At 38.7% G+C, this 25,858-nt stretch overlaps 2 protein-coding genes and 1 pseudogene across 2 annotated transcripts in view; 1 reads left to right on the top strand and 2 right to left on the bottom strand.

The window, feature by feature from the left end:
- Positions 1 to 2,863, top strand: part of LOC140337746 (hatching enzyme 1.2-like) — a 31,369-nt pseudogene extending 28,506 nt beyond the window's left edge.
- Positions 2,864 to 5,575: 2,712 nt separating this feature from the next.
- Positions 5,576 to 25,858, bottom strand: part of RAPSN (receptor associated protein of the synapse) — a 25,067-nt gene continuing 4,784 nt past the window's right edge. The window contains exons 2-8 of the mRNA XM_072421938.1: positions 21,159 to 21,497; positions 16,595 to 16,753; positions 13,955 to 14,053; positions 12,344 to 12,466; positions 10,939 to 10,992; positions 9,223 to 9,422; positions 5,576 to 8,165 (exon numbers count right to left, since the gene is read on the bottom strand). Of these exons, the coding sequence (XP_072278039.1) occupies positions 8,093 to 8,165; positions 9,223 to 9,422; positions 10,939 to 10,992; positions 12,344 to 12,466; positions 13,955 to 14,053; positions 16,595 to 16,753; positions 21,159 to 21,497 (1,047 nt within the window). The 3' untranslated portion in view covers positions 5,576 to 8,092. The remainder of the gene's footprint in view (positions 8,166 to 9,222; positions 9,423 to 10,938; positions 10,993 to 12,343; positions 12,467 to 13,954; positions 14,054 to 16,594; positions 16,754 to 21,158; positions 21,498 to 25,858) is intronic.
- Positions 21,359 to 25,858, bottom strand: part of CELF1 (CUGBP Elav-like family member 1) — a 50,960-nt gene continuing 46,460 nt past the window's right edge. The window contains exon 14 of the mRNA XM_072421921.1: positions 21,359 to 21,497. The gene's annotated coding sequence lies outside the window, so the exon portion shown is untranslated. The remainder of the gene's footprint in view (positions 21,498 to 25,858) is intronic.

The following is a 25,858-nucleotide window of genomic DNA, read 5'->3' as shown; positions in this document are numbered from 1 at the left end:
TCTTGTCAACCCTTAACACTTAAGCTCCTAAACCAGAGATTCTCAACCAGGATTTCATGGAACCACAGGGATCATCCAGAGTTTGCTAGCATTTTTTTTTTACTGGCCGCCAATTTAAAAGGCTTTTTTTTTCCGCATTGACCTACCCCCCCCTAAAAAAAAATATTATACTAAACAAAGTACAACTATAAGATTATGCATTATCATATTTAAAATAGCTGTAAAAATTTTGATAGGGTCGTCCCAGTTCCCGATGCGTTGTGCAGTTTTGGCTTCCTCAGGGAAGGTAGGGACATACATTTGATGAGTAAATCATTAGTCCTGGTTAAGGATTAATGCTGTAGAGAGGATTGATTATGTAGGGAAGAGTGCATGTTATGAGTATCCAATCAGAAAAAGTGATGGACGAACTTTTTAGATGGTGTACATTATGGGTAGCCAATGAAAGGAGGGTATTGTAAAAACTAGATGGTGTAGAATAATGTGTGCATAGAAAAAAGGATTAACCACTGAGCATGGAGGTGTAGGATTTATCCAATTAGCAGCTTGTGAAATATAGACTATGGGGTTGCACGACACATAGCCCAAACATTGTATTGTTAGTGAAAGGAGGAAAGTTTCAAATTCCCCAAAAGGTAGAGTAACAGCCTTCCCTATACCAGGAAAGAAAAAAGTGCAGTTAAGTGTAATTTTTGCTTTTGACAAAGCCAGAAGGCTTTCTTAGCTAACTTTGATTTGTACGCTAAAAAGGAACTCTTACTCTGTTTTATTCTACAGTACATGTACCTTACTTACCTTGAATGTATAGCAGCTTGTTATAATGCATGTCTTTCCTCTATTGCAGTAAATTGTGGGGAATCCTTCAACAGCTCAACAGGAAATTTCTCTTCTCCTGCTTTTCCAGCACTGTACCATAATTCCATGGACTGTGTATGGGTGTTATCTGCTCCTCCTGGGCACAAGGTAATTATGGTGGACATATGGAATCCTTCAAAGGATAATGTTAATAAAAACATTCCTTATCTCTAACTAACCTAACGCAACCCAACCTACCCCTCCACAGTTGTGTACTTACCAAAGTCTGAATAGTTGCATGTTTGCATGTTTGTTTACAGTCTACCACCACAAGAACTAACTTCTGCCAGTGTTTGTGCAATATAGCCCCATTTATTTCTTTGGGTTGTTTCTTGATGAGGTAGAGGAGCCCTATGGAAGTCTAAGTGATATGCGCAGATGTCAGCAGCATGAATGAATGTCATGTTCTTAGTGTACTTATGTAACTTTTTTGATTTGCTCTGCCCTGCCTCTACAAAATGAGTGACAGTGATGTCTTTTTATCTCCTGTTCTGATGACAACTCAAATCAGTCCAGTATTTGGCCTCAATATTTTTCTCCAGTGCAGTTAAGCAAAACACCTTAGTGGCCAACCAGTCCGAGTCTACTGATTGAAGAAAGAAGGAATTGTTCACTTGAGGGCATCGCCTCTATCTGTCCTCCTGACAACAATGTGCAGTGCTGTAGAGGCAAATGGGTTAACATTGTCAGCCTTCCTAGTCTTAGGCTTTGTACACACGTCAAATGATTCTCGCTAGATAAAAACAGTTGTGCTTGTCTAGGGCAAGAATCTGACATGTGTACGGCGGTTATCCTACCTCGTTCAAATTTTGGCAGGACATAGAATGACTGTTGTCAATAGAGAAGAGCACATGAGAATTGCAACTCACTCGTTCTCCCCGCTCCACTTTCCATAGAACGCAATGGTGCTGTGTGTACAATGCTCATTCGTTCATGTCACTCCTTTGTCACTGGAAACAATCACATCAAAAATTGAACATGTGTATGCTGCCTTATTCCGAATTGAGCACTGCAACAACATGTTAAGAAACCAATGTAGTTGACAGGGATTTCTTTCTTATCCAGCCATTGCTGTATTGCCAGGTTACCCCCAGGCCTTTTTGTTTGCGTAAAGTGAGAAGTGAGTCAGATTCTGGACAATTAGTATTACTGTTGTGCTGGTGAAGCTTTCCCCCATTTGCTGTTGTATCTGTGGGGCAGGAAGAAAGGGAATCTTAATCCAAGTTGGATAAGGCAGTAAAAACATTTTTTAGTAGTTAGAAAAGAACTTTGATCAGGAAATGTGGGAAAATCAGGCAACAATAAAAACTTGACACAGATGCTAACCAATCCACCATCACCCTCGTCATTCCTATATTGGATAACTGTACTGTCTAAGTTATGGTAAGAGAAGAATTCTTATTGGTGGTTCACATATTACACATTCCTGTTACTTTGTGCACTGCCTGATTGAATAAAACCTTATTGTCTGTGACCCCTGGTACAATTATTAACCCACGATGCTAGGATGAAGAAATGAAACTTACACTCTAATCGTTTGTGTTTTCACAGATTACGGTAAATATTGCTCCCTTCAGTCTGGAAATGTCCACAGGCTGCTCCTATGACTATCTTCTCTTTCAAGATGGACAAAAACAGAAGAGAACATGCGGAGCTCTTCCCAAGCTAAGTTTTACATCCTTTACCGGGTCTCTGATGGTTTCCTTCCATAGCGACTCCTCTGTCCAGGCCAATGGCTTCTACGCTACATACTCTTTGTGTAAGTTTCTCATGAAGGATGTAACAGATATACAGTAAGTACAGTTATTATGACTGGTCACACCTTCAGTTCCTACCATGTGGTGAGCCATACCTAAAGTGACCATTAAAAAATAATTTGTTGTAGAACCTTCCATAGGTGGGATACCACAGAGTAGTGGTTTATAATGGATAGATCTATTTAGTATAAACCCAATATTCATGAGAGGCACAAGCACATCAGATTCTTTACATAAATCACATGACATAAAAGCAAAATAAGTCAGTGGCTTAAAAATGTTTTTAACATTGGCTGGTCTGAGAATTAGCAGCAAGTGGCTTATGTGTGTGATGAAGGTATTCACACAACCAAAGACATAATGGGCATTGTGCACAGAATACTATGATAATGAAGCATTATCAAAAGAGGCTGTGATTTCTTTTAGAGGCAATAAATATCTGCTATACTTTATTTAGAATCCATGTGCTGCAAAGTATTTTCAATGCTAGGTCTGCTTCAGAATCATCTGGTGCCTTCAGGAATGTATTGCTTCCAGCTTCATTGCTATACAACAAGCAGGTGGCTGATGAAGTAGCAAACACCAGTAGCAAACTACTGAATGTTCCATAGGTAAAAGGTTGGCACTAGTGCAAATCAGGAAGTTGACACATGTCCATGCCACCTGATTCTTGGCCATAGACAGTCCAATTGGCAACAAATGGGCATCCAAGTATGGCCAAGTAGGCAATCATGGCTGAAATTGTTTTTCGGCACCTTTGCTGAACTCTCATGTCATGCAGGAGACAGGAGGAGGAGGAGCCTTTTTTTTTATATAGAAACCACCTACAGTATATACAGTGAGGGAAATAAGTATTTGACCCCCTGCTGATTTTGTACGTTTGCCCTCTGACAAAGAAATGACCAGTCTATAATTGTATTCCCAGATCCCAGGTGTCTCCCCTGTATGCAGGTAACGAGCTGAGATTAGGAGGACCCTCTGTAAGGGAGTGCTCCTAATCCAAGCTTGTTACAGTACCTGCAAAAAAGACACCTGTCCACAGAAGCAATCATTCAATCAGATTCCAAACTAGCCACCATGGCCAAGACCAAAGAGCTGTCTAAGGATGTCAGGGACTGGTCTGGGCTACAAGACTATCGCCTAGCAGCTTGGTGAGAAGGTGACAACAGTTGGCCCCATAATTCACAAATGGAAGAAACACAAAATAACTGTCAATCTCCCTTGGTCTGGGGCTCCATGCAAGATCTCCCCTCCTGGAGTTGCAATGATCAAGAACGGTGACAAAGCAGCCCAGAACTACAGAACTACGCGGGGGGGGGGGACTTGTCAATAATCTCAGGGAAACTGGGACCATAGTCACCAAGAAAACAATTAGTAACACACTGCACCATGAAGGCCTGAAATCTTGCAGAGCCCACAAGGTCCCCCTGCTCAGGACAGCACATGTACAGGCCCGTCTGCAGTTTGGCAATGAACATCTGAATGATCCACAGGAGAACTGGTTAAAAGTGTTGTAGTCAGATGAGCACAAAATTGAACTCTTTGGCATCAACTCAACTTGCCGTGTTTGGAGGAGGAGGAATGCTGCCTATGACCCCAAGAACCCCATCCCCACCATCAAACATGGAGGTGGACACATTATGCTTTGGGGGTGTTTTTCTGCTAAGGAGACAGGACACCTTCACCGCATAAAAGGGACAGTGGACAGGGCCATGTACTGTCAAATCTTTGGTGAGCACCTCCTTCCCTAAGCCAGGGCATTGAAAATTAGTCGTGGATGGGTATTCCAGCATGACAATGACCCAAAACACACGGCCAGGCAAAAAACAAGTCACTCAAGAAGAAGCACATGAAGGTCCTGGAGTGCCAATCTCCAGATTGGTTGATAGGGGATCAAATACTTATTTCACTCATTACAATGCACATCAAGCTCTGACTTTTGAGCACTGGGTTTTTGAGGGTTCTTTTGTTGTTATTCTGTCTCTCACACCTACAATAAACCTACACATCAAGCTCTGACTTTTGAGCACTGGGTTTTTGAGGGTTCTTTTGTTGTTATTCTGTCTCTCACACCTACAATAAACCTACCATTACAATTATAGACTGGTCATTTCTTTGTCAGAGGGCAAACGTACAAAATCAGCAGCGGATCAAATACTTCTTTCCCTCACTGTACCTACATGTTGTAAAAATGTGAACATCATACCCAAAAAATGCTGCAATAATAGGGGTTCACTGAAAATACATTGGGGAGATTTATCAATTCTGTCACATAGCACTGCTAAATAGGAGCAACAAGGGGGACATCTGGCATATTTACTACTACAAGGTTACAGCTGGAGTCATACATTTCTCCCACATTTGTTCTAAAGTAGCACAACAACAGAATGAAGCCTGACCCCAAGCACTTCCTAATTATGCCTCTGTTTGAAACTTAATTGTGTCTCATCTTCAGTAATAAATCTGTCTGATCTGCAGTAATAAATCTCATCTACAGGTATACATCTCCCTAATCTATCTCAGACCTTTGTAGAACTGTTGTGGTTAGCTTCTCAGGATTACTGGAGCAGAGGTTGAAAATACACAGGAACAGCATTATTATTAATAATAATAAACAGAATTTATATAGCGCCAACATATTGCACAGCGCTGTACATTAAATAGGGGTTGCAAATGACAGACAGATACAAACAATGACACAGGAGGAGGAGAGGACCCTGCACAGAAGAGCTTACAATCTAGGAGGTGGAGGAAGTAACACACAATAGGAGAGGAGATATGGAGTGATGGGAAGTAGTGAGATGATGACCAAGGCCATAAGTATAAAACAAAAGACCAGAATGTTTTAAACCTGAATATTCAGTATCAGTCTTTGTGCTCATCTTGAAGTGCTGCTTGTAGAGCATCTCACTGAGAATAACTTCCAGGAATGGGTCACATGATGCAGAATAACTTTAGTGCTGTGTGAAAGGACCACTGGGCTTTGTTTACCAAATGATGACATTTATTAAATTGGAACATAAATAATAATTATGCATTGTACATGCTCTATTGCTAATAAATAACATAAACTGTCAAGAAAACATTGATAGCTAATAGGAACCAAATCGAACATGCATGAAAAAAAAGCATACAGTACACAGCAGTAAAGGGCCAGTAAGGTTCAAAGTTATATTTCAGGTTTATGTGTAGTCTGTTGTTTTTTTTATTGCTTAGGGACACAAAAGTGAGAACTCCTGCCACAGTTCTGGGATGTGATATGGATAATCATGAAATTTTGGGGCTTCCTAACCACCTTGGGTTTCCTTTACTCCTCCTTATATAAACTAACAGTTTGGAGAGAGTAGGAACCCCACTTAATAGCTGCACAAACCAATAGAAATCTGCTCAGCAGACTTTAAGTATACCTAAACCTAAAAACAAAAATAAATTATATTGTAGCTTACCAGTCTTTAGATTTGGTGGCTGCATTGGATTTCCACCAACATATTCTGCAAGTACAGAAAAATACCAGTTGATCCTGCAGCGTCTGTGTAACCTCCAACAATGTTATCAGCTCAGGAGTTAGCACTCTGGCCTTTGCTGCGCTGGGCTCCAGGTTTGAATCTTGACCAGGACACTATCTGCATGGAGTTTGCAGGTTCTCCCCGTGTTTGCTCCGGTCTCTTCCCAAAAACATGCAGATATATTAATTGGCTTTCCCCCAAAATTGACCTTAGACTGTTAATGACATGACTATGGTAGGGACATTTCATTGTGAGCTCCTGTGAGGGACAGTTAGTGACATGACTATAGACTTAGTAAAGCACTGCATAATATGTTGGTGCTATATAAACACTGGATAATATTTACAAAGAAAAAGAGAGGAGGTGTTTAATAGTCCACATCCAAGAACTGGTAAGATATAATATCTATGATTTTAGGTTTAGATATGCTTAATCTCCTTGCTAGTTTCCAAATGCTGAAGTATAGTATAGTATAATAAAGAGACGGACTGTCCCAGGACAACAATCAACATGTTCAGCTCTGTATTTAGTGTCTTGCCTATAGTTCAGCATTAGGGCATATCTCTTAGCCCATTCAGGTGACAGGTTCTCTTGACAGCCAACCCCCACTAATAATTACCTTCCCTGCACTGCTCTGATTGCTTACCAGGACCCAGACTGATTATGCCTTTGTAATCTGCATGTTGGTTTATGCTGGAGCTGGCACAGGTCTTATCCTGCTCATCCTGCACATCCTGCTCTCCTATGGGAATGCTCAAGGCTGGGGATTGGCTGCTCAGGCAGAAAGCACAACACCCTGGAGGAAAAGAGCTACACAGAGAACATGTTTAGCACTTGCATAGGATGATACCAGCTATCTCAACTAACTTATGAGTTGTAATAATGCATCTTTGTAGATTTAGCTAATTTAAAAAAAAAAGTTTAATTGGGCTTTAACCTTCATTAAAAGGAAATCTGATTGACTCCTATAAATGATTACCCTTTGTAAAGCATCCAACTTTTCATTGCTTAGCACTGCTCGGAACAGTGGACACAATTATTGAGTGAACACACAGACAAAATAGGAATAAACATAGAGGGATCGTATATAAGTTACACAGTGTAGATCATACATGAACACCAGAAAACAACACAGCATATTTTATTTACAGTGGGAGGTAGGCTTGTGGAAAATAGGAGCCCTTGTGGAGAAAGAGATGTGGACATGCGGAGCAGCACCACACTAATGCAGGAGAGGACGTAAAAAATAAGTTCTAATGTCCACAGGCCTTTCGGAAGTATGGAATAAAGAGACAGCCGAATGATCCTGTCCAGTTCAGGCTTCAATGCAATTATGAGAAAGCCAAATGCATTCAGTAGCCATTTTCTGCTCTTCATAACCATGATGAATCTATTCACACATTTCAGTACATGTCCACAATGACTGGAACTGTTGTGGTTTGTTGTAAGGGTCCATAAACTTAGATACAACTGCTAATTATTATTATGTATAATAGAAAAAATAAAAAAAATACATTATTATATATTTTACTGACCAGGTGGTATTTATGGTTGCTCTTGACCACATGTCCCACCATTCTTTGCTCTCCAGATCATGGCTAAGCCCAAGCTGAATGTTAACAATCTTAGGACTTTGAAGAGGCAGTGTGTATAAAAAGTTGATCAAGCATTTTCCTGTTCAATCAGTAAATGGTAAAGTATAAAATATATTTTCAAAAATACCAAGAGAAAATGAGCCCACTGTTCATACATAGCCGGCTTCCTCCATGTCTTTTCTGATTTCACATACAGGTAATGTAAATGTATGACAGGGGCGGCTTAGCTTCAGGTAGTGCAAGTGTAGCACCAAGATTATGGTCCTGGCAAGAGACAAGCGCAGAGACCGACAATGTTCTACTTGCACAGCTGCTCTGATTCCAACTGGTCCTGGAGTTTAGGTTAATATTGTCAAAATTTACCCAACGCTCTTCTCCTTCACACAAAGCCGGGTTTTACAGAAGACCGGCGGCAGTTGGGACAACCACGAGACCCATTGGTTTGGAGACAGCTGAATTGGCAAGAAAAGAAAGAACCAGTATGAATCTTGAGAAGTATAAATAAATGATATTATGTACAAAGCCATACCTAATATGAAAGGAACTTTTTTAATTCCATTTAAAAACACCTAAAATTTTTTGTTGGAAAGAGAAAGTACTTATAGTGGGGGACAAACCAGTGCCAATCACATGTGAACTGTGAGCCCAATATAATTTGTCATGTCCATAAGTACAGGACAGATGTTTGTCCACCCAAAGGTCAGCAATGGCATCAGTCAGAGACCAGGTAAACCCTGACAACAAAGTAACAGTGACAAAATAATAAGATGGGAGGGGAAGAATTGTCCATTAAAAAAAAAAACCAACACCCAACTGATTACATATTAGGATACCATGTTTCCTAACCTAATAAGAAGCATTTACCAGTTACCCATTCACTGTTCCTCAAGGGCCCATTTACTTTCAGTAAAGTTTCAGAGGAGTTCTTCTCCTTTTGATATCCAATTTTTTTTTTTAAGTTGGGCAGCTCAATAAAGATTTTGCAGTCTTATAACAAACCAATGTGGTCTGTCCCCCTGGTGATGCTGCATTCTGAGCAAGCTTGAGGAACTTCTGTTAAATGGATAATTTAGCTTTAGATCCAAGGCACCCAGGGGAGCCAGAGATGAAATGCTCAGTTAGTGACCTTATTAGGATAGGGAGGTCTTAGCTGGTCACCAGGCATCATGGTCGTTGACCACCAGAAATACTTCTACAAGCACTTTGAGATCAATGAGATAATCAATCAGCTCCTCAAACCTAGTGCAAGGATGATATTTCGTAGAACAAGGCAAAAACGTTTCCATCTCACAGAACATTCCCCAAGACTTCTATGTGGAATCGAATATGGAGTGGATAACCAAATAACATCACAGCTTGGCATAATGTTGAGTGACTTACTTCATTCTTGTGGTGGGAACCAGAGACAAGATGTCTGACTGGTGGGGAACTTTTCCACTGAATAAATGTAACCAAACAGAATAATTTATACTAAAGATAATGGAAAATACATATCAAAACTCTTCTTACCGGAGATGGAAGACATGGGAGCAGGGCAAGGCTTGGAGTTGGCAGTTCTTCTCTCCGATAGATTCTCCGCACATTCCACAATACAGCTCCATCTCCTCCACACACTCGTGGAACCGAACGACGTGAGTGCGGAGTTCCCGTTGCTGCTGTCTCGTACGATAGATGATCTCACTTAAACAGTGAATTTTTAATAGGCTGAGCTGTGGAAGAAACGACATGACAAAAAGGTCAGATAATAAAGAACCCATAGAGTAGGAAAGCACAGGGACAGCTTGCAGAATAACAAGGAGAATGGAAATAGAAATGGACTTAGATGAAGACAACCAACGTTTTATATAAATGTAGGATACATTTTTCTGGCTTTATCTTTGTATTTCTGATGGAAACATTTAATCCTGCTATGGCAGACCTTCAATCTGCTGTCTGTGAAATAGATGGAAACATTCTAGAAGGATATTTAGAAAAGGATTACATTGCAGGGATTTAGGACAAATACAAAAATGAAATTCCTGAAGTCCTGAAAATTTGCTGTGTCTCCACTTTACTTTAAAAAATATTATAGCACAAATATGTGATACACAAGTAATTTTTTAATTTGTTGTTACCCTTTCCTTTTCAATCTGCAGTAATAATCTAAAACCAGCCTAACAAAATTCAAGGCAGGCATGGCAACTTTCCTTATTAGAACATCAAAAAGTGCACCAGGTGATTATAATAAACTAGATCCTCCCATTCAGTAATCAGTTTTCAAAGGACATGGAGAATCAAAAAGCTATTGAGAATGGGGGAAAGTAAGAATCTGCAATAAAGTTTGCAAAAAAAAAAAAAACCTTGCAATGCACAAAGATCATCCCCGAAGTTTTTTGTCAAGAAAAGTGCAGTTACTTTATTTTAGAAGATAATATTTAGAAGGATGGACAACTCAGGGCTTAAAAGGGAACCATTTTAAGGGCCGACGCCTCCTTGTCGTCACCTTTGTTACTGATTAAAGACAAAGTGAATCTTATCAGACACAAAAGAGGGTTATCTGACTAATAAAAAGTAGATTGGGCATCCTCTGGCATCAATATAAGTTTAAAAAGTTAAAAATCACATAAAAGTTTACAAATGTGGAAAAAGGTTACAGGTAATACACCTCCCAGCATTCCGAGTGATATATTCAGAGATCTAAAAGCATGCATAATGATGTCAAATAAAACGTTTGTGGACAACTCATCTGACTCCAAAGCTGATTTCCACTCATTTAAGTGAATTTTTTATAGAATATTCAGAATCATGCACTGTTCCAGCCATGATGTTCTCTGTTTAGGAATAGACTATAAAGAAAACATTACAGAAGCACCTGGAACCGAGGAGTAAAAGTACTAAATACGGAACACATATTCTAGAGACAAATATAGAAACTCCCAGCATGCTTTGCTATAGAACTTTTAACAGCTGAGAAAAGTCAGGTTTCTAATGATAAGGAATAAAAACTGTTGAGTGCAGTAAAAGAGAAGGAAAAAGAAGAGGACATCCTGTAAGGGAATCAGGGAGGTGGGTTATTATTATTAATAAACAGGATTTATAAAGCGCCAATATATTATGCAGCGCTGTACATTAAATAGGGGTTGCAAATGACAGACTAATACAGACAGTGATACAGTAGGAGAGGACCCTGCCATGAAGAGCTTACAATCTAGTAATCTTTTCATTAATCTACGTTGTCTCACTCACCTTATTGCCTATCTCTTCTGCCAACTCCTGGGCTTTTTGGAGTCCATCCAAGGCCTGCAGATTAAGCACACGTGTCAGGCAGAGAACCAGGAGTAAATTCTTGTTATTGTGCAACTGCCATAGCCAGGCCTGACCTGATTACAGACAGAACAGATGCAGTGCATAGCAGAGTCTACAACTTTCACCCTCCCCCTTACATACCATTACATTGCCTCCATACTCCAGATAGACTGCAAGTGTATCACAGGTCTAATCATACACCGAACATCCGCTACAGAACAACATCATACGAGAGTGGGCACCATGACTATGCAAGAACGGGCAAGGTTTCCCCCCTTAGAATAGCCAGTCAGAAAAAAAATGTAATGGTTTAGTAAGGAAAAAAACACTCTTTTGTTGCTTGGTAATGGAAACGGCTGCAACTCAAGACATGAACTCAACTCAACAAAGTGGCTGCAACTCAACAAGTTGAGTTGAGACAAGAACTCCACTTGGCATAGTGTCTACAACTCAAGAAATAAACTCAAGAAAGTGGCTTCAACTCAAGACAAAAACTCAACTCGGCATAAAGTGATTGCAACATAAAACCTGTCTTCTGTTGCATAGCAAAGGTTCAATGGTTGTACAACCAAATATTACAAAAGGAAAGATGTGTGATCTAAATGATGATGACCAATAACTAGTTGTTGACACCAGGCATTATGGAATTTAAAACAGCATAGTCAATAGTAAAAAATTAAAAAAAGGTGAACAAACTAAACTAGTATTGTAGGCAAAAACATCTTAAAAACACCCCATTAGGTCAGCCATTGTACAGAACAACTGCAAACACCATTTTTTAACAACATAAGCACAGAGATGTATCCCTGAATAAACAGAAAGTTAAACTCTAAAGAGAATATGACAGAGCAGAAGACTGCCACTCCAAGTATAATCAGAAGACCAGAAGATTGTTATTGCAGCAGAAGACTACACCAGATACAACAGTAGAAGACTATATCAGCTACAGCAGCATCAGAAGCCCACACACAGCAGAAAAAGACCAAACTATGTTGGTTTCCACACTCAGTAGGTATTAATAGGTTAGGTCACAATACAGGGGCTGCCACCCACCAACAATTTCTTCCCACCCAGCTTGAAACAACAGTGCTCAACCCAGAATTTTTTTTAAGCCGGGTGGGAAGAAATTGTAGGTGGGTGGCAGCCCCTGTATTGTGACCAAACTCTTTAGTAACCACCCAAAACCAGCCGGGTGGGGTGCTGAAAAGTGCTGGGTGGTACGCCCAGCTAAAAGGGCCTGGGGAGAACCCTGAACAATTTCTGGGTTAAACACTGTATGCTGTGATGCTTTAAATACACTTTAAGTTTATATGTTTCTCATTCCCTCCCATTAAAGTCCCAATACCTTCTCCATTTCCTTTTGGTGCAGCCAACACTTGGCAACTCCCAACAGCACTTGAGTTTGACCTAAACGATTACCAATTTCTGTCATAATGCTCATGGAGGAATCGTATCGAGGAATTGCTTTCTGGTAAGACAAAGAAAAATCATTATTTACCATGTGGCAGTAGAATGTGGGCAAATCAAACAATAGGAATGTAACCAAGACTTTAGAAGTTTCCCTGTTGTTCTAGTTTCCAGCCAAACAGATACTCTGATTATTGCTTATTGGGGTAAGTTGTTAGCATTCCAAATAGGTGTGCATTCTTTATTAAAGAGGAAGAGACAATACAATTCAGTCTTTGGTTTTGTCAGTGCCACACATTTGATAGCAAATGTTTTAATTTTATTTCGAGATTACTGTATTACCCAGCTTAATTGATGAACATGTATCCTCTCTAGCCTTTGAGAGCTTTAATATATCAGGCCCAAGTTGAAAACACCTGAGGGGCTTCATTCTGGGTCAGATAGTATTAAAGGCAGAGGATCAGAACAAAAGGATGTGGGTCTTGTATAATGACAACAAAATGTGGGATATAATATTACTTGATCCCTTAAAATAGCAACAGGGTGCACAGGGAGAAGCAGTTCTTGCTACAGAAGCAATAGTACATTGCTGTGCATGCTTCCAATGCTCCATGACAGTATTTTTATAGCACAGACATATTAAGCAGCGCTATATAAAGTCCATAGTCATGTCCATTGGAGGACCTCACAATCTAATGTCCCCACCATAGTCATATGTCATTACCACAGTCTAAAGGCAATTTGGGGGGAAGCCAATTAACCTAACTGCATGTTTTTGGAATGTGGGAAGAAACTGGAGTAGTTTGAGGAAACCCACACAAACACAGGAAAAACTTGCAGACTCCATGCAAATAGTGTCCTGGGAGATTCAAACCTGGGACCCAGAGCTGCAAGGCCAGAAAGCTAACTCTGAGCCACTGTGCCACCCTCTTTACATTACCCTCTTTAAAGCGTATGTCAACACAAAATAAAACTAGATATATTCACTACATCTCTCTAATACGTGCACATTTATCCATGGTTATTAAAATACAGAAAGATACCCATTTGCTAGAAATCCTGCATGTTCCTAATTTCATGTCCTAATTTGTCATGCTGACAAACAGTATTTGTTTTACTGAAATCCCAAACAACAATCCCATCCCTTCCTGCTGAACTACATAACTGCCTATCACACCTACCTCTTCACATACAATGATTTATTTCCCAGCAAAACAATTATGCCTCATTCACCCCAAAAAGAGAACCCACACACTATGGACCTCATTTATCAAAGTTCTCCAAGACAGGAGTCTTGGGTGATCCAGACAACTTGGAACAGATCTGGTCCAGGATTAAAAACATGAACTGAACTTCCAATAGCTGCACAATTTTGTCTAAAGCCTCTTTAACTAATTTGCTAGAAAAACAAAAATGGTTAACAAAAATAATTATGCTGTGTATTGTTTTTGAGGGGAAGATGGAGGTGGGGAATACATTTTTGTCATGTCTTTATCAAATTCTTAAATGCAGTTCTTTAATAGCAACCTAAATTATTAGTAAAATGTACCTCAATGTCTCCATGACCTCTGTGGATGTCAGCAAAGCACAAGAGGCAGAGAGCTTGAAGTGGACGATCTCCATGCTGCATCGCTATCTTCATTGACTCCTTTAATCCAAGAAAAGAGTTTAAAAAAGTTAACCAGTCTACTATGTAAAAGAGTATCAATCCAACATTGATGTAATTCTGTGTTACAATGGCTCTTTGTTACAACTAAATATCCATCATCAGAGCAGGCAGGAAATACAGTGAGGATATTGAGCACAACTTTTATTCATTGATTTCCTTTTTTATAGGGGTCTGTGTTTTATTTCTAGGCACAAACAAAGGTGCAATATAGGGGCTAATTGCTCAAGCTGGTGATCATGTTAAAATAATGGCACAGTATGCCTTACTCCAATAATAAATGTGGCAGTCAGCCAACATGATCAGTTTTATGAACGACTGCCAATTTAGAACTAGGATTTACCGGTGACAGTAATACAATTGCTGGTATACAGAAGTGCTATTCTGGCAATTATTCAGCTTGATTGCCATTTTACAATTGCCTTTAAAAGTGAAACCCCCTAATCACCACTTTTGTAGAGACAGCAGCTGCTAAAGTAATTAATTGGCCAATGTATGTCATATTCAAGTAAGGCCATCAGTTACCATCCTATGCCCGTCTATTGAAATAATTAAAGTTTCTGATCACTAATTTTGGTTAATTAGGGTACAAAGATCAAAGCATTGCCAACTTTAAAAAAAAATGACGCCTTTTTATAAATCTGGCATATTAAAAGATATGATCAAAAATATAAAAAAAAAAGTAGTGGAATAGTAAAAAATAGTAGTGGAAGTGGAATACAGGCCTATTGTTACCCATTGTTCATGTGCAACTAGACAGGGTAATTCTTGTGTTTGCCAAGCCTGGGATAATTTGCTAAAAAAAAATAGTTGTTGCGAATTATATGTGTAGTATGTGGTAGTACAATAATGGTTACTGACCAGGATAAAGACATCAGTCACTGAGAGATAAGCGGTATACTAATGCAGTCCACAGGTAAATGGTCAACAAGGGTGAATATTTAAATACTCAATTATAGTAGTTGATGAGAGCCAAAGCCTTTTTATATTCATCATTGGTGATTCAGTGTGAATAAGCAGACTGTTAGCAGCCAGCCACAAGCTTACAACAACTTCCAATCTAGTCTAAATATATCCAAAATTCAATATATCCAAAATTCCAATATATCCAAAATTCTCAATTACTGATTTTAACAAGGATCTTAATTACTTTCTCAATTTTTGAGAGATCCGCAACAACTCATCGGTCTATAAACCTTGGTTGGACACTTGCCAAAACTTTAAACCCCTGCAAGTTAATGTACAATCAATGATATGCACATTTAAAATGCAGAAAAATCTACCCTATGCTAGAAAGGTAACCACACTAGCTGACCCTGCATCCAGTTTAATATCTCTTACCACTTGCAGTGCCATCTTTCCTGGCATCTCTACACTGCCACTATACACAATTCCATTATATACCTTGAGACTCTTCTTTCAACCACATTTATGTTATCTCAAGTCTCTACATCCCCTGAAGAAGCCAATTTTTGGGCGAAACGCGTCGGGTAAATTATGACAATATGACTCTTTGAGTACAACTCCACACCTTTTATTATGTTTGATGTATTGTTCTATGTTCATGTAATTCATATGTGGAGAATATGTATTTCATGATAATATAGTAATCATATGTCTAGAAAAGTTCCTATCTAGCCCAATATGAAATAAGGAAGGAACTTTTTTGTCACCAATGTTAAATTCAAACACTAGTTTTCACACAAAACCTATTTCTAGAAAACGCCGGTCTTTTCCCTTCCTTCTCTATTCTTTTTAGTTGTTTATAACTGTGTTTGTTTTATATATAAAATATTTTCAATAAACATTATCATTAAAAAAAATTAAAATTTAAAAACAAATTAAACAAATCCAATTTATGTCTCCATAGACAAAGATAATTCCATGAAATCATGAAACATAAATCTAAAAAGTAAGCAAACCTGGCAGGTTTTTAAATCTTTTAAGGAAACTATTGGTTGGTATCTCTAATCTTGGGTTCCTAGGTCTGCACATCTGCTGATAACTTTATAGGAAGCTCCCACTCTGGATTTATTTATATTATAGTGAATGTTACATTCATTACAGGAGGAGCTGGAGCACAGCAAAGTGGATGGGAATATCTGAAATTTCCAGGCAGGCAGAACAGGAGTGTATAATATGGCAGGGTTAAGCATGTAACAAAATGGGCCTGATTTATTAAAGCTCTCCAATAACAGAGAAGATAAGACTTTCATATGAGAACCTGGGTCATCCAGCAAACCTGACCTGGTCCAGGATGAAAAACATTTGCCAAATTTTAGTAAATGATTTTAGAAAATCTATCCCAGGTTTGTGGATCAACCAGGTTCTCCTGCCAGATCCTATATAGGAATGTAGGAGGTGACTCAGCCCAGCAGGTTTAACCACCTGGAATATTTTACCACCCAAATAAAACTAAAAACAAATTTTTGAATGAACTGATCCTTTTATAGCATGTATAAACCATGGCTTCTCATTTAACTGCAGAGCAGGTATAAATGTGATATGGAACGGGGACCTTACCTCGCAACACTCCATCGCGTCTGTTAAACGCCCGAGCTTGCGATATGCCACAGCCATATGGTATTGGCTCATCGCTCTGTATTTCAGACTCCAGCCTTTCCCATAGTCATTAACCAGTTCAGCTGCCTTGCATGGAAAAAAGAGAGCTTTCTCAAAGTCCTGTGGAGGAGATACAAATGATTAAATGATGGAGTGCAAAGCCAAGAAGATGAGTGAAGAACCATTTATTTTATGTCACAGCAATACCCGAGAAAATTCACATTTATTCATTGTATAAAATATTGCTGGAGATACAGAGAAACCCCACAGCCAGAAGACATCTTTATCTATTAGGCTTTTGTAGGTCAGTAGGTGATGTGAGCAACTTGTCTCATGTTTCTTCCAGAAAAATGTAGAGAAAATATGTTTGGCTCACCCCTGCTGGGACCTTTTATCTGCTGATCTGTATCAGGAGAAACCTGGAGGCAGCTGCTGTTGTCAGTGCAGATTACAAAATCTCTTCTTCCCTGCAGCGACCTAAAAACTATCACTGCATACCTGATGACTGATTTATACAAATGTAGAATGCATTTTCCCACCCATAACCAATCACATTCTCTGTTTCCTATTGCTAGCACAATTTATAACAATAAATAATAACAATAATTTATAAAAGATAAAAGCTGATCCATCAGAGAGTTCTCACCAGGGAATGTAAAGTTCTTTATTTGTTATATGAAATATTGGAAAGCAATGATATCCTTCTAATCAACCAGATGATAGATCCATAGACTTCTTTTTTGCATAAAAAACACTCCCTCTTTGCTGAAATGAACTGGCTGTTCACAATATGAATGGTCCATCACAGTAATGACCCTACCTCAATTGGTATCTGTGTCCGAAATGTATTTGCACAAACGGTGCTGCTTATTGGATAAACTTTAGCGCTTGTGCACACTGGCTGTTTCTGGGTAGCTCATAGTGGTTGTTCCCATGTGGCTTCCATGTAGTGGATAGCCAATTAGCCACAACTGCAGCCTCCCACCAAGTGTTGTGACAGATGGTTGGTTGGCATTCATCAAATGCCCCCAACTACCACAGTGACTCCTCATCATCATGCTGCTTTATTTTTGCTTCTCATGCAGCCAGAAACAGTCATGGTGGGCAAACCCATAAAGCTCTGGGGATCCTTTGTCACTTTATTAAATATGTATTTGTACATCAATGATTGAAAATTAAACATTTATAAAGGAAATTAGTAATAAAAGTAATATGGATTTCAGACGGCAGTCAGATGAACAGGGGCAATTCAACTGCTAGATAGTTGTACACTCAGACCGATCAAGTGAAGGATGGTGCGAAGAAAATTCAACACATGATCGATCTATTGTCCCAGAAAGATTTGTTTAGATGTGGCTTGATGTGCTTATACACAACCCTTCAAGACATGCATATAACCAATACTTATCAACTTGCACACATAATCTCTAATAGAGAGCATGCAGCCCACATCCCTGAAATCTTCAAAGCTATAGCACTGTCCAATGTACTAACATTATACTAAGTGATAAAGCTCACTAAGTGTTCACTGATAGGTTAACTTTACAATACAAAGCATTAAAGGAATGTGGACTGCAGTGCCAGCATGTCTTTACACTGCGACTCCCTTTCCTACTATCCTTTTACATGAAATGCTATGCTGGGCAATTTACATGGGTGATGGATGTAAGTGTAATTGCAGCTTTAATGTATACTGGGCCATACTAATTACCAATGAGACACAAATCTATCTGTACTTGTAATTGGTGGCATTTATCTGTGCTCATATGGTATTTACAACTAAAATCCAGGCAGATAAGACAAAAAAATAATGTAGTTCTGTATTCACAAATATTACAAAAATTTTTTTTGTACTTTTTAAATAAGTAAGTTGCTCAGATGAGCATTTACAGCCAATTAGATCAGTGCTGAATGCAAGTGTGCTGATAGATGCTGATAGTGATAAGAGGGCAAAGCAGAGTAAATGGGGGATTGGCTTTATTATTCTCTTCACTACAGACAGCAGACTGGGGTGGGAGATGACAACAATATATTAAAAGCATTCCCATAAAGCACTGCATTGACCATGGCTTGGAGACCTCTTGGTTCCCCTTGGTTTTTTTACAGTCCATCAATAAAACCAGGTTTGTGCACCCACATTGCTCTAAGAAGTGCAAGGCTTAAGGCTGTATCATTGCTGGTGATATGGCTCATAGGTGGGGATTCCAAATAGGATGACCCCCACCATTCCATAGCAGGAGGCCATATGGATACATTTCCTAAATCCCCTCCACTGCTTTTGCCTGGCTTAACATTCTCCAACATACACAGTGAGCCTATAAAAAAAGGATTTCAGCTGTTGTAACCTTTACCCAGATACTGTCTCTATTTGGAGGAATTATTCCCATTATTTCCAATCTACCAAAAAAGAATAGCTGCCTATTTGATTTATGACATATTGCATTGCTATCTGCCCTATCGGTCCTGCTATCTGTCCTAAGCCAGTCTTCTCCAATGAGTATATGGACTATGTCAGCTGTATAGGAAGGTCATGTCCTTTGACCTCTGAGGGTGACACCATTAGTCACAGGGCAACTGTGCAATATTCTTTTTTTCTGAGTAATCCCTCCTGATTTTCAGAGGCTAAAGAAAGACCTGGTTTTATGAATCATGTAGGGCTTTTCAAGATACATTTCATTTGGAGAGCTGAATTGTTTAACTAAATAGTTAACAGTTAATCCTTATGGGGTCTATTAACAAAGAAGTAAATGTGACACTCAGCAAATATTCTATAGTGAATATTCAGTCATTACTGTTGAAAGCACATGGACCTGGAAGATTCTCTACTATGTGGTGAATGTCAATATCACTGCTTTATACACAGATCTCTAGAAGTGACTATCAACCAATAAACCTATGAAACATATTGTTTCCTTTAGTGTAAACTACACAAACAGCATGCAGCAGTAAGTTTCGGTGCAGGGTTCAGTTGTATAGGATTCACAGCTACTTTGTGATGCTTACATCATGGGTATTTGTTCCCTCCTGCTGTAATATGACTTTTAGGAATAAGTGTAGGAATAATTAAAGCTGAACTCTGGGATAAGCAAACATTTTGCTATACAAGATGTGTATTCTTACTTGAATTGTGGTGTTCTTTGCACATTTCTTTTAGATTTGTGCAGTAATCTAATTTGAGACTTTGCCTCTGTGCAGTAGCATCCTGAAATCAAGACCACTCACTGCTATTCTCCCTTCTTGTGCAGGGTAGAGGTCTTGTAAGGTTATAAAATACATTTCCAAAATCAAAGTGAATGTACAGTATATATTTTGTGGATACTGGGGAATATATTTGAACAAGTTTTTGGATCCAGGTTTTTGTACCCCCAAATGAATCATTATGATGAATTTGTTGGAAAGCTATATTTCAATCAATCCTACAAATTTTCATCAGAAGTCCCAGGTGGAATTTGTCATTATTTATTTGATGTAATTGTCCCAGAACAATATTGCAGCCTGGGGGTGTCTCATAAAGTTCTTTACTTCTAGAACATGTACTATGAGTCATTACAGGAAAGAAAGAAATGGTTACAAAAAGCAACATGAGTGTAAATTTATTCAGCTTCATATAGGAGAGACATAGACTAGTTTTCTTTTTTATTAAAGTATTTTTAAAGTTGATGTGACTAATTGGCATTTGGTGTGGTGAAGCATTGTGTAATAATTTATTTTTTACACCTTTTTTTTATCATTGTTGCCTCTTGGTATTCCTGATCTCTTTTAGCCTCCTTGCATCCAATTTCTGCATAAATGCACTTTAGCAATGGCTGCCTGGCAATTACCAGAGCAGGCTTCCTGATAGTGATAGCAGTGGACTATGCCTGGCCAAAGCAGCAATGCTGGAAATGATTGTTTCCAGTGACAGATAAACAAAAAACTGGCTCTGTACACACAGTGGTCATTCTGTTCTATGGAAAGGGAAAGAAGAGTGAGGGGCACTTTGATGTGCTTCCTCTTCATGTATAGGAGTGAACAATGGTCATTCCCGATCAGTCATTCATCAATCCGCACATGATGACAATGCAGGATCACAATTAAGAGACATGGATAATGCATTGTCAACCTATCATAGGAAGTGCCTGCAGAAGGCCTTTATGACAGCATCGTCGGGTATTATTTTAAATGTAAAATTAGCAGTATTTAGGAGAAATTATGTCTATGATAGTCCTAAAATTTTTGTGATATGGTTAGGACAGACTAGAAAATAAAAAGGAGTTGCTGAAAATTGTGCTGAGCAACTTTCACATGCGTGAAACGCATTTCACAAACGTGTTCAATAATGTACCGCAAACATAAAGAATTTAGTAGCAAATAGAAACCAATGCTTGATCTAAATACAATACAATACAATACTAGCATAATCTAGTCCTATAAACCCAGTCACTTCCTAAAAAAAATGAGCCAAATGAAGAATATTATTGTTTCAGGTTAGATACAAGATACATCTGCTTCATCCTCCATAACGTAAGAAATAATCATGGCTGACCTTGAGCTGGGTATAGAAGCCCCCCAGGCTGCAGCAGACCCGACACTCCAACATCTTGTCATCATTGTTATGAGCATATCTCAAAGCCTTCTCAAAGCATTCCAGGGCTTTCTGAAACATGCTGAGACCCAGATAGGCATTCCCCAGGCTCAGTGACACCTGTCCATTCAGGTGTAGACTGACAGATGTCCCCTGCATGTTTAGACAGGTCTTGCAGTAGGAGATTGTCTTCTGAAATTCACACAGCTTCTCATTGCTACGAGCCAGGTTCAGGTAGCTTTCGGTCAGGAAATCTGGATCTTCCAGCTCTCGTGCGGTGTCTATCTGGATCACTGCAAACTGAGAACAGAAATAAACTGAAGGATGTTGACACACAAACACATGGCCACTGAAGTTGGTACTTTATATTACCAAACCATATAACCTACAAACTTCACAACATCATAAAAATCATTTTTATAGAAGGTTTTAGTTAAATCTATGCATAAGAGGCTTTTCACAAATATCAGCATGCCCAGCCAAAATACATTTATTATTTTTTGCATAGAGTGGGGCAAAGAAAACTGTTGGGTTTTTTTTTCTACCTGGGTTAGGGATCCTTAAACTTTCTAAACAAATTGCCAGTTCACTGTATCAGACCTGCAAAAGGTGGCCAGTGGGAGTAGAAAGGCAGTTGTTGGAGAGTAGACATTGCCCTTGACCTAGTGGTGATCAGGTGTAAAAAATAACTGAGGATTTGTGGTGTATGGGAGGAAAAATAATGCCCCAGTAAAAGAAACAGTATCACATTGCTGGTATTAGTAGGAACCATGGTGCCCCCTACTTCTAGATTGTAAGCTCTTCAGGGCAGGGACCTCTCCTCTTCCTGTGTCACTGTCTGTATCTGTCTGACATTTGCAACCCCTATTTCATGTACAGCACTGCATAATATGTTGGCAATATATAAATCCTGTTTAATATTATTTGTGGTCAGTTGGAGGAAAAAAATTGCTCCATTGTTGGTGTCAGTGAAAGTATAATTGCCCTATCATTAGTGTCAAAGAAGGTAATATTGCCCTATCATTGGTGTCAGTGAAAGTAATATTGCCCGATCATTGGTGTCAGTTGAAGGAAAAATAGTGGTCAATGGAGGGAACGTCTACATCCTTAGTATGAGTAGGGGTAATAGTGCCACGGTGTTGGTGGTAGTTTTTGTTTAATCTATTTATTAAATATTTTAAAATGAATGCAAAGCTTAACCAAAAAAAAGACAAAGCAATATGAAGCTGAGTTAAAAAAAGAAAGGCATACAAAAATAAAAAGCCCTGATGTAATTGTTTAAAAACAACAAGAGGCTAACCCATCATAGAGAAACATAATACTTTCAGTGGCAAGAATAGCATTCCCATATCCCCAGTTGGAGACAAATTTGCACCTATTCACTGATGTATTAACAATTATTTCACCAGACAGGAAGTGAGAGACAACCTTCAACTGTAGCACAGACAGTAAAAAAAAATGTTTTATTCACTCTAAAGCAAAAGATGTCTCTGACTTCACTTCCCAGTTCACTCACTCTTCATATCCTTATCATGTTATTAGGCTTTGGGCAGCTATACAATCTAATTATGAAATGTTAAGTCTATAATGTCTAACATGCATCACCTATTGAATTTTAAAAATTTAATTGACCCATTTATTATTTTAGGGGTATCTGTACCAATCTCCAGTTTGGTTGTTTTAGGGCTCAAACATGTCTCCCTATAGATTTCTTGCGTTAGTTGAAGTGTCAGGTAGACCCTAATGTACAGCATTCCAATTCCCAACACCCCTGCCATTCTGTTGGGACCCTTAAAAAAATATGCCGCCTCCTCCTTTCTTCCCCATTAAAAACTGGCCCTTTTAGTAGCTGTATGTAAACATGTCACAGGCCTAAACTCGGATGCAGATTCTGCTATCCAAGTGACTTAAGAATATATTTCCATCCAGCATGACTGAACCCTGGGACATACCCATAAAAATATGCTAATATATGTCAAATATGCCAATGTAAGCATGGCACTGGCAGCATGTTGGAGGCACTTGGATGTTAGTGCTAACACAGGCAGACCCTGTTCTGTACTAAGGGCTGCAAATGTTTTTCATCAGGATGATGTGCGTAGATGTGTTCTTATATAATATGGTCCTCAAAAACAGCCATTAATACTAAATATAGTGGTTAAGTCCATCTCAAATCATTATTGCAGGAAGTAGACAAATACTAAAGATTTGAATCCGAAACAATGATGATTTGACAGATTAGAATTTAAATTGGATATGAAGAAATCATGTTGGCAAAGGCTTAGGCTTTTGGTCGTGTAAACAGAACTGTACTGTATGAGCAATATTATCACTAGCAATTGTGAGAATTGCAGCAGTTCTGTTACACTTTTTTTACAAATCCCAGAAATGATGCTTTACCATAGCTTTATGATTCTGTCTGTCACACATCAGCAGTGCTTGACAATCTATTGTATCATGTCAGCAGTCTCAGATATTCTCTGCAGGTTTAATTAGTTCTTGAACCATGCGAACATCATCTCATTTCAAGTGTGTTCCTGTGAGGGTCTTTGCTGATCACTTCTGGGTTAAATAACCCTAAGTATGCCTAAGTATCCTCCAACCTCTTCCTATGAGCCCAGGCTATCATTCAGCCACAACACCTAAGGAGTGGGGGTCCTAAACTGTAAAACTTATAGCTATAAATCCTATCCTATCTGCTCCAATTTCAGGTCATGCATCAGGTCATATGGGCTACAGAAGCGCTCTAATGTAGGTGTTGATGTCAGCAAAGTTCACTTTTGAACACTCTGGTGACATGGGCAAGTAGTTTACTGCTACCAGGTGATAGGTAAATACTAACTGTACTGCTTGGGGTTTTTATTATAGGTGTTCTTTAGGAAGTATAACAAATTAACATATATATTCAATTCAAGGGCACGTGCAATGCAGCTGTAATATTTTTAATGGTTGTGAAAAGTGAAGTTTCACTTTAAGGTATACCTGTGGATATAACTTGCTCCTTTATACCTATCTTGGCACCTTGTTGGCTACGTGTGGTTTGGAGGTTCACAAATCTATACAGAGAGCAGGAAGGAACAGGCAAAGGTGCAATCTTTTAGGTGTATTTACACAGGGGGCTGTGAAATGGTGCGTGTAAAAGCAGCAATGCTGCCTTGAGTCCTATCTGTTAATAGGCAGGGCAATTGTTTAGGTAGTGGGTGGATCACTGACTACCCATCTGAAAAAAGAACATCTAACACTAAGGCCTGTCACTACTTAATATTTAAACACTTTATTTTATTTCAATGATGAATGGCATTGGGTAGCAGTAAATTAGTAGTTAGGTCAATTTATGTATATAGATAACAGTAACCGTGAACTTCCACCAATAATGAATTTTCTGTGCATTGCATTCAGTTTAATTCTATGTCACGAGCATGGACCTTTAAGAGCTTTCTTGCATACTTTGAATTCACATTGCATTGCACAGCTAAAAAGATGTTTCATCCCGGCTTTGGGGGAGCTATTTTTGTTGCTCAGCTCGCCTTGTAGAAGAGTAATTTGTACGTTAGGTAATCTTATGACCTGCATGTCTGGTCTTAATACCGGTAATGATGATAATAATAATGATATGATAATGGTCATAATGTTAATATATTGGTCAAAATCATAGTAATAAAATGATAATAATGATACAAACTTGATAATGGTAAAACAATATCAATAATGATAGTAGTCATAATAATATTAATAATGATAATAACTTTAATAATGGTCATAAGGATCATAATGATTATAATGACCATCCTAATAATTATGATGACGCTTATATTGATAATAATGGTAATAATTTTAATAAGATCACAATGGTAATTGTCAGAATGATAAATGATCATTTAGGTTTTGTTGATATTATAAAGCTTTTGTTAGAATATATGGAAGAATAATGGGAGTCCTGAAATATCTTCCCTTAAGAAAATGCCGCTTAAGATCCCTTTCAGGTATGTGGGGTCTGGGGCTGTGGGGAGGACGACTTCTAACCCTTTCTCCAACAGGAGCAACTGTAGATTCTGTTCCTCCAGTTCCCCCCATAGCAGTGCAGTAGTGGAATAAAAATGTGTTTCCTCCCCCCAGTGCTAGGTCCTTCTTTTCTGTGCAGACACCCACTGTCATTCACCTTCTGCACTGGATTCTTCCCAAATCTTGTACTGTTAATAAGGAAGTGTTGTGTTGTTAGCACTGTAAAGTGGTCGTGGAAAGTATAGATAGATAGAAGGTCTATATTGCTATAACTTGCTGTGTAGAGTAAAACACTGGAATAAAGTGTATTGCTATTGGTATTATACACATATAAAAGGGATTGTTTGACATTTACCCAAATTAATTACCCAAATTACCCAAATTAATAGCCCTTTTCCCTACAAACCTCTCTAATTTTCTTCTCCAGCATATCCCCACAGGACAACATTTTGTTCCTGTTGTGAAAGCCAGCAGGTGAGATATGAGCAGCAGCTTTTGAAATTCTTGAAAGTGTTGGGGAAAAGCAGAGTTGAGAAGTTTCAACAGTGGTTGGAATTTTAATGCCCCAAAAGCAGTATGTTGTTAGCCCAAACAGGATGTTAGGAGCACAATGAAATTTCTGGACTTGCAGATTATTATTATTATTATTATTATTATTA

Source organism: Pyxicephalus adspersus, chromosome 9 (assembly GCF_032062135.1).
Source record: "Pyxicephalus adspersus chromosome 9, UCB_Pads_2.0, whole genome shotgun sequence".
In the NCBI taxonomy this organism is placed as follows: Eukaryota; Metazoa; Chordata; class Amphibia; order Anura; family Pyxicephalidae; genus Pyxicephalus; species Pyxicephalus adspersus.
This window is presented reverse-complemented; position numbering and strand designations above follow the sequence as displayed.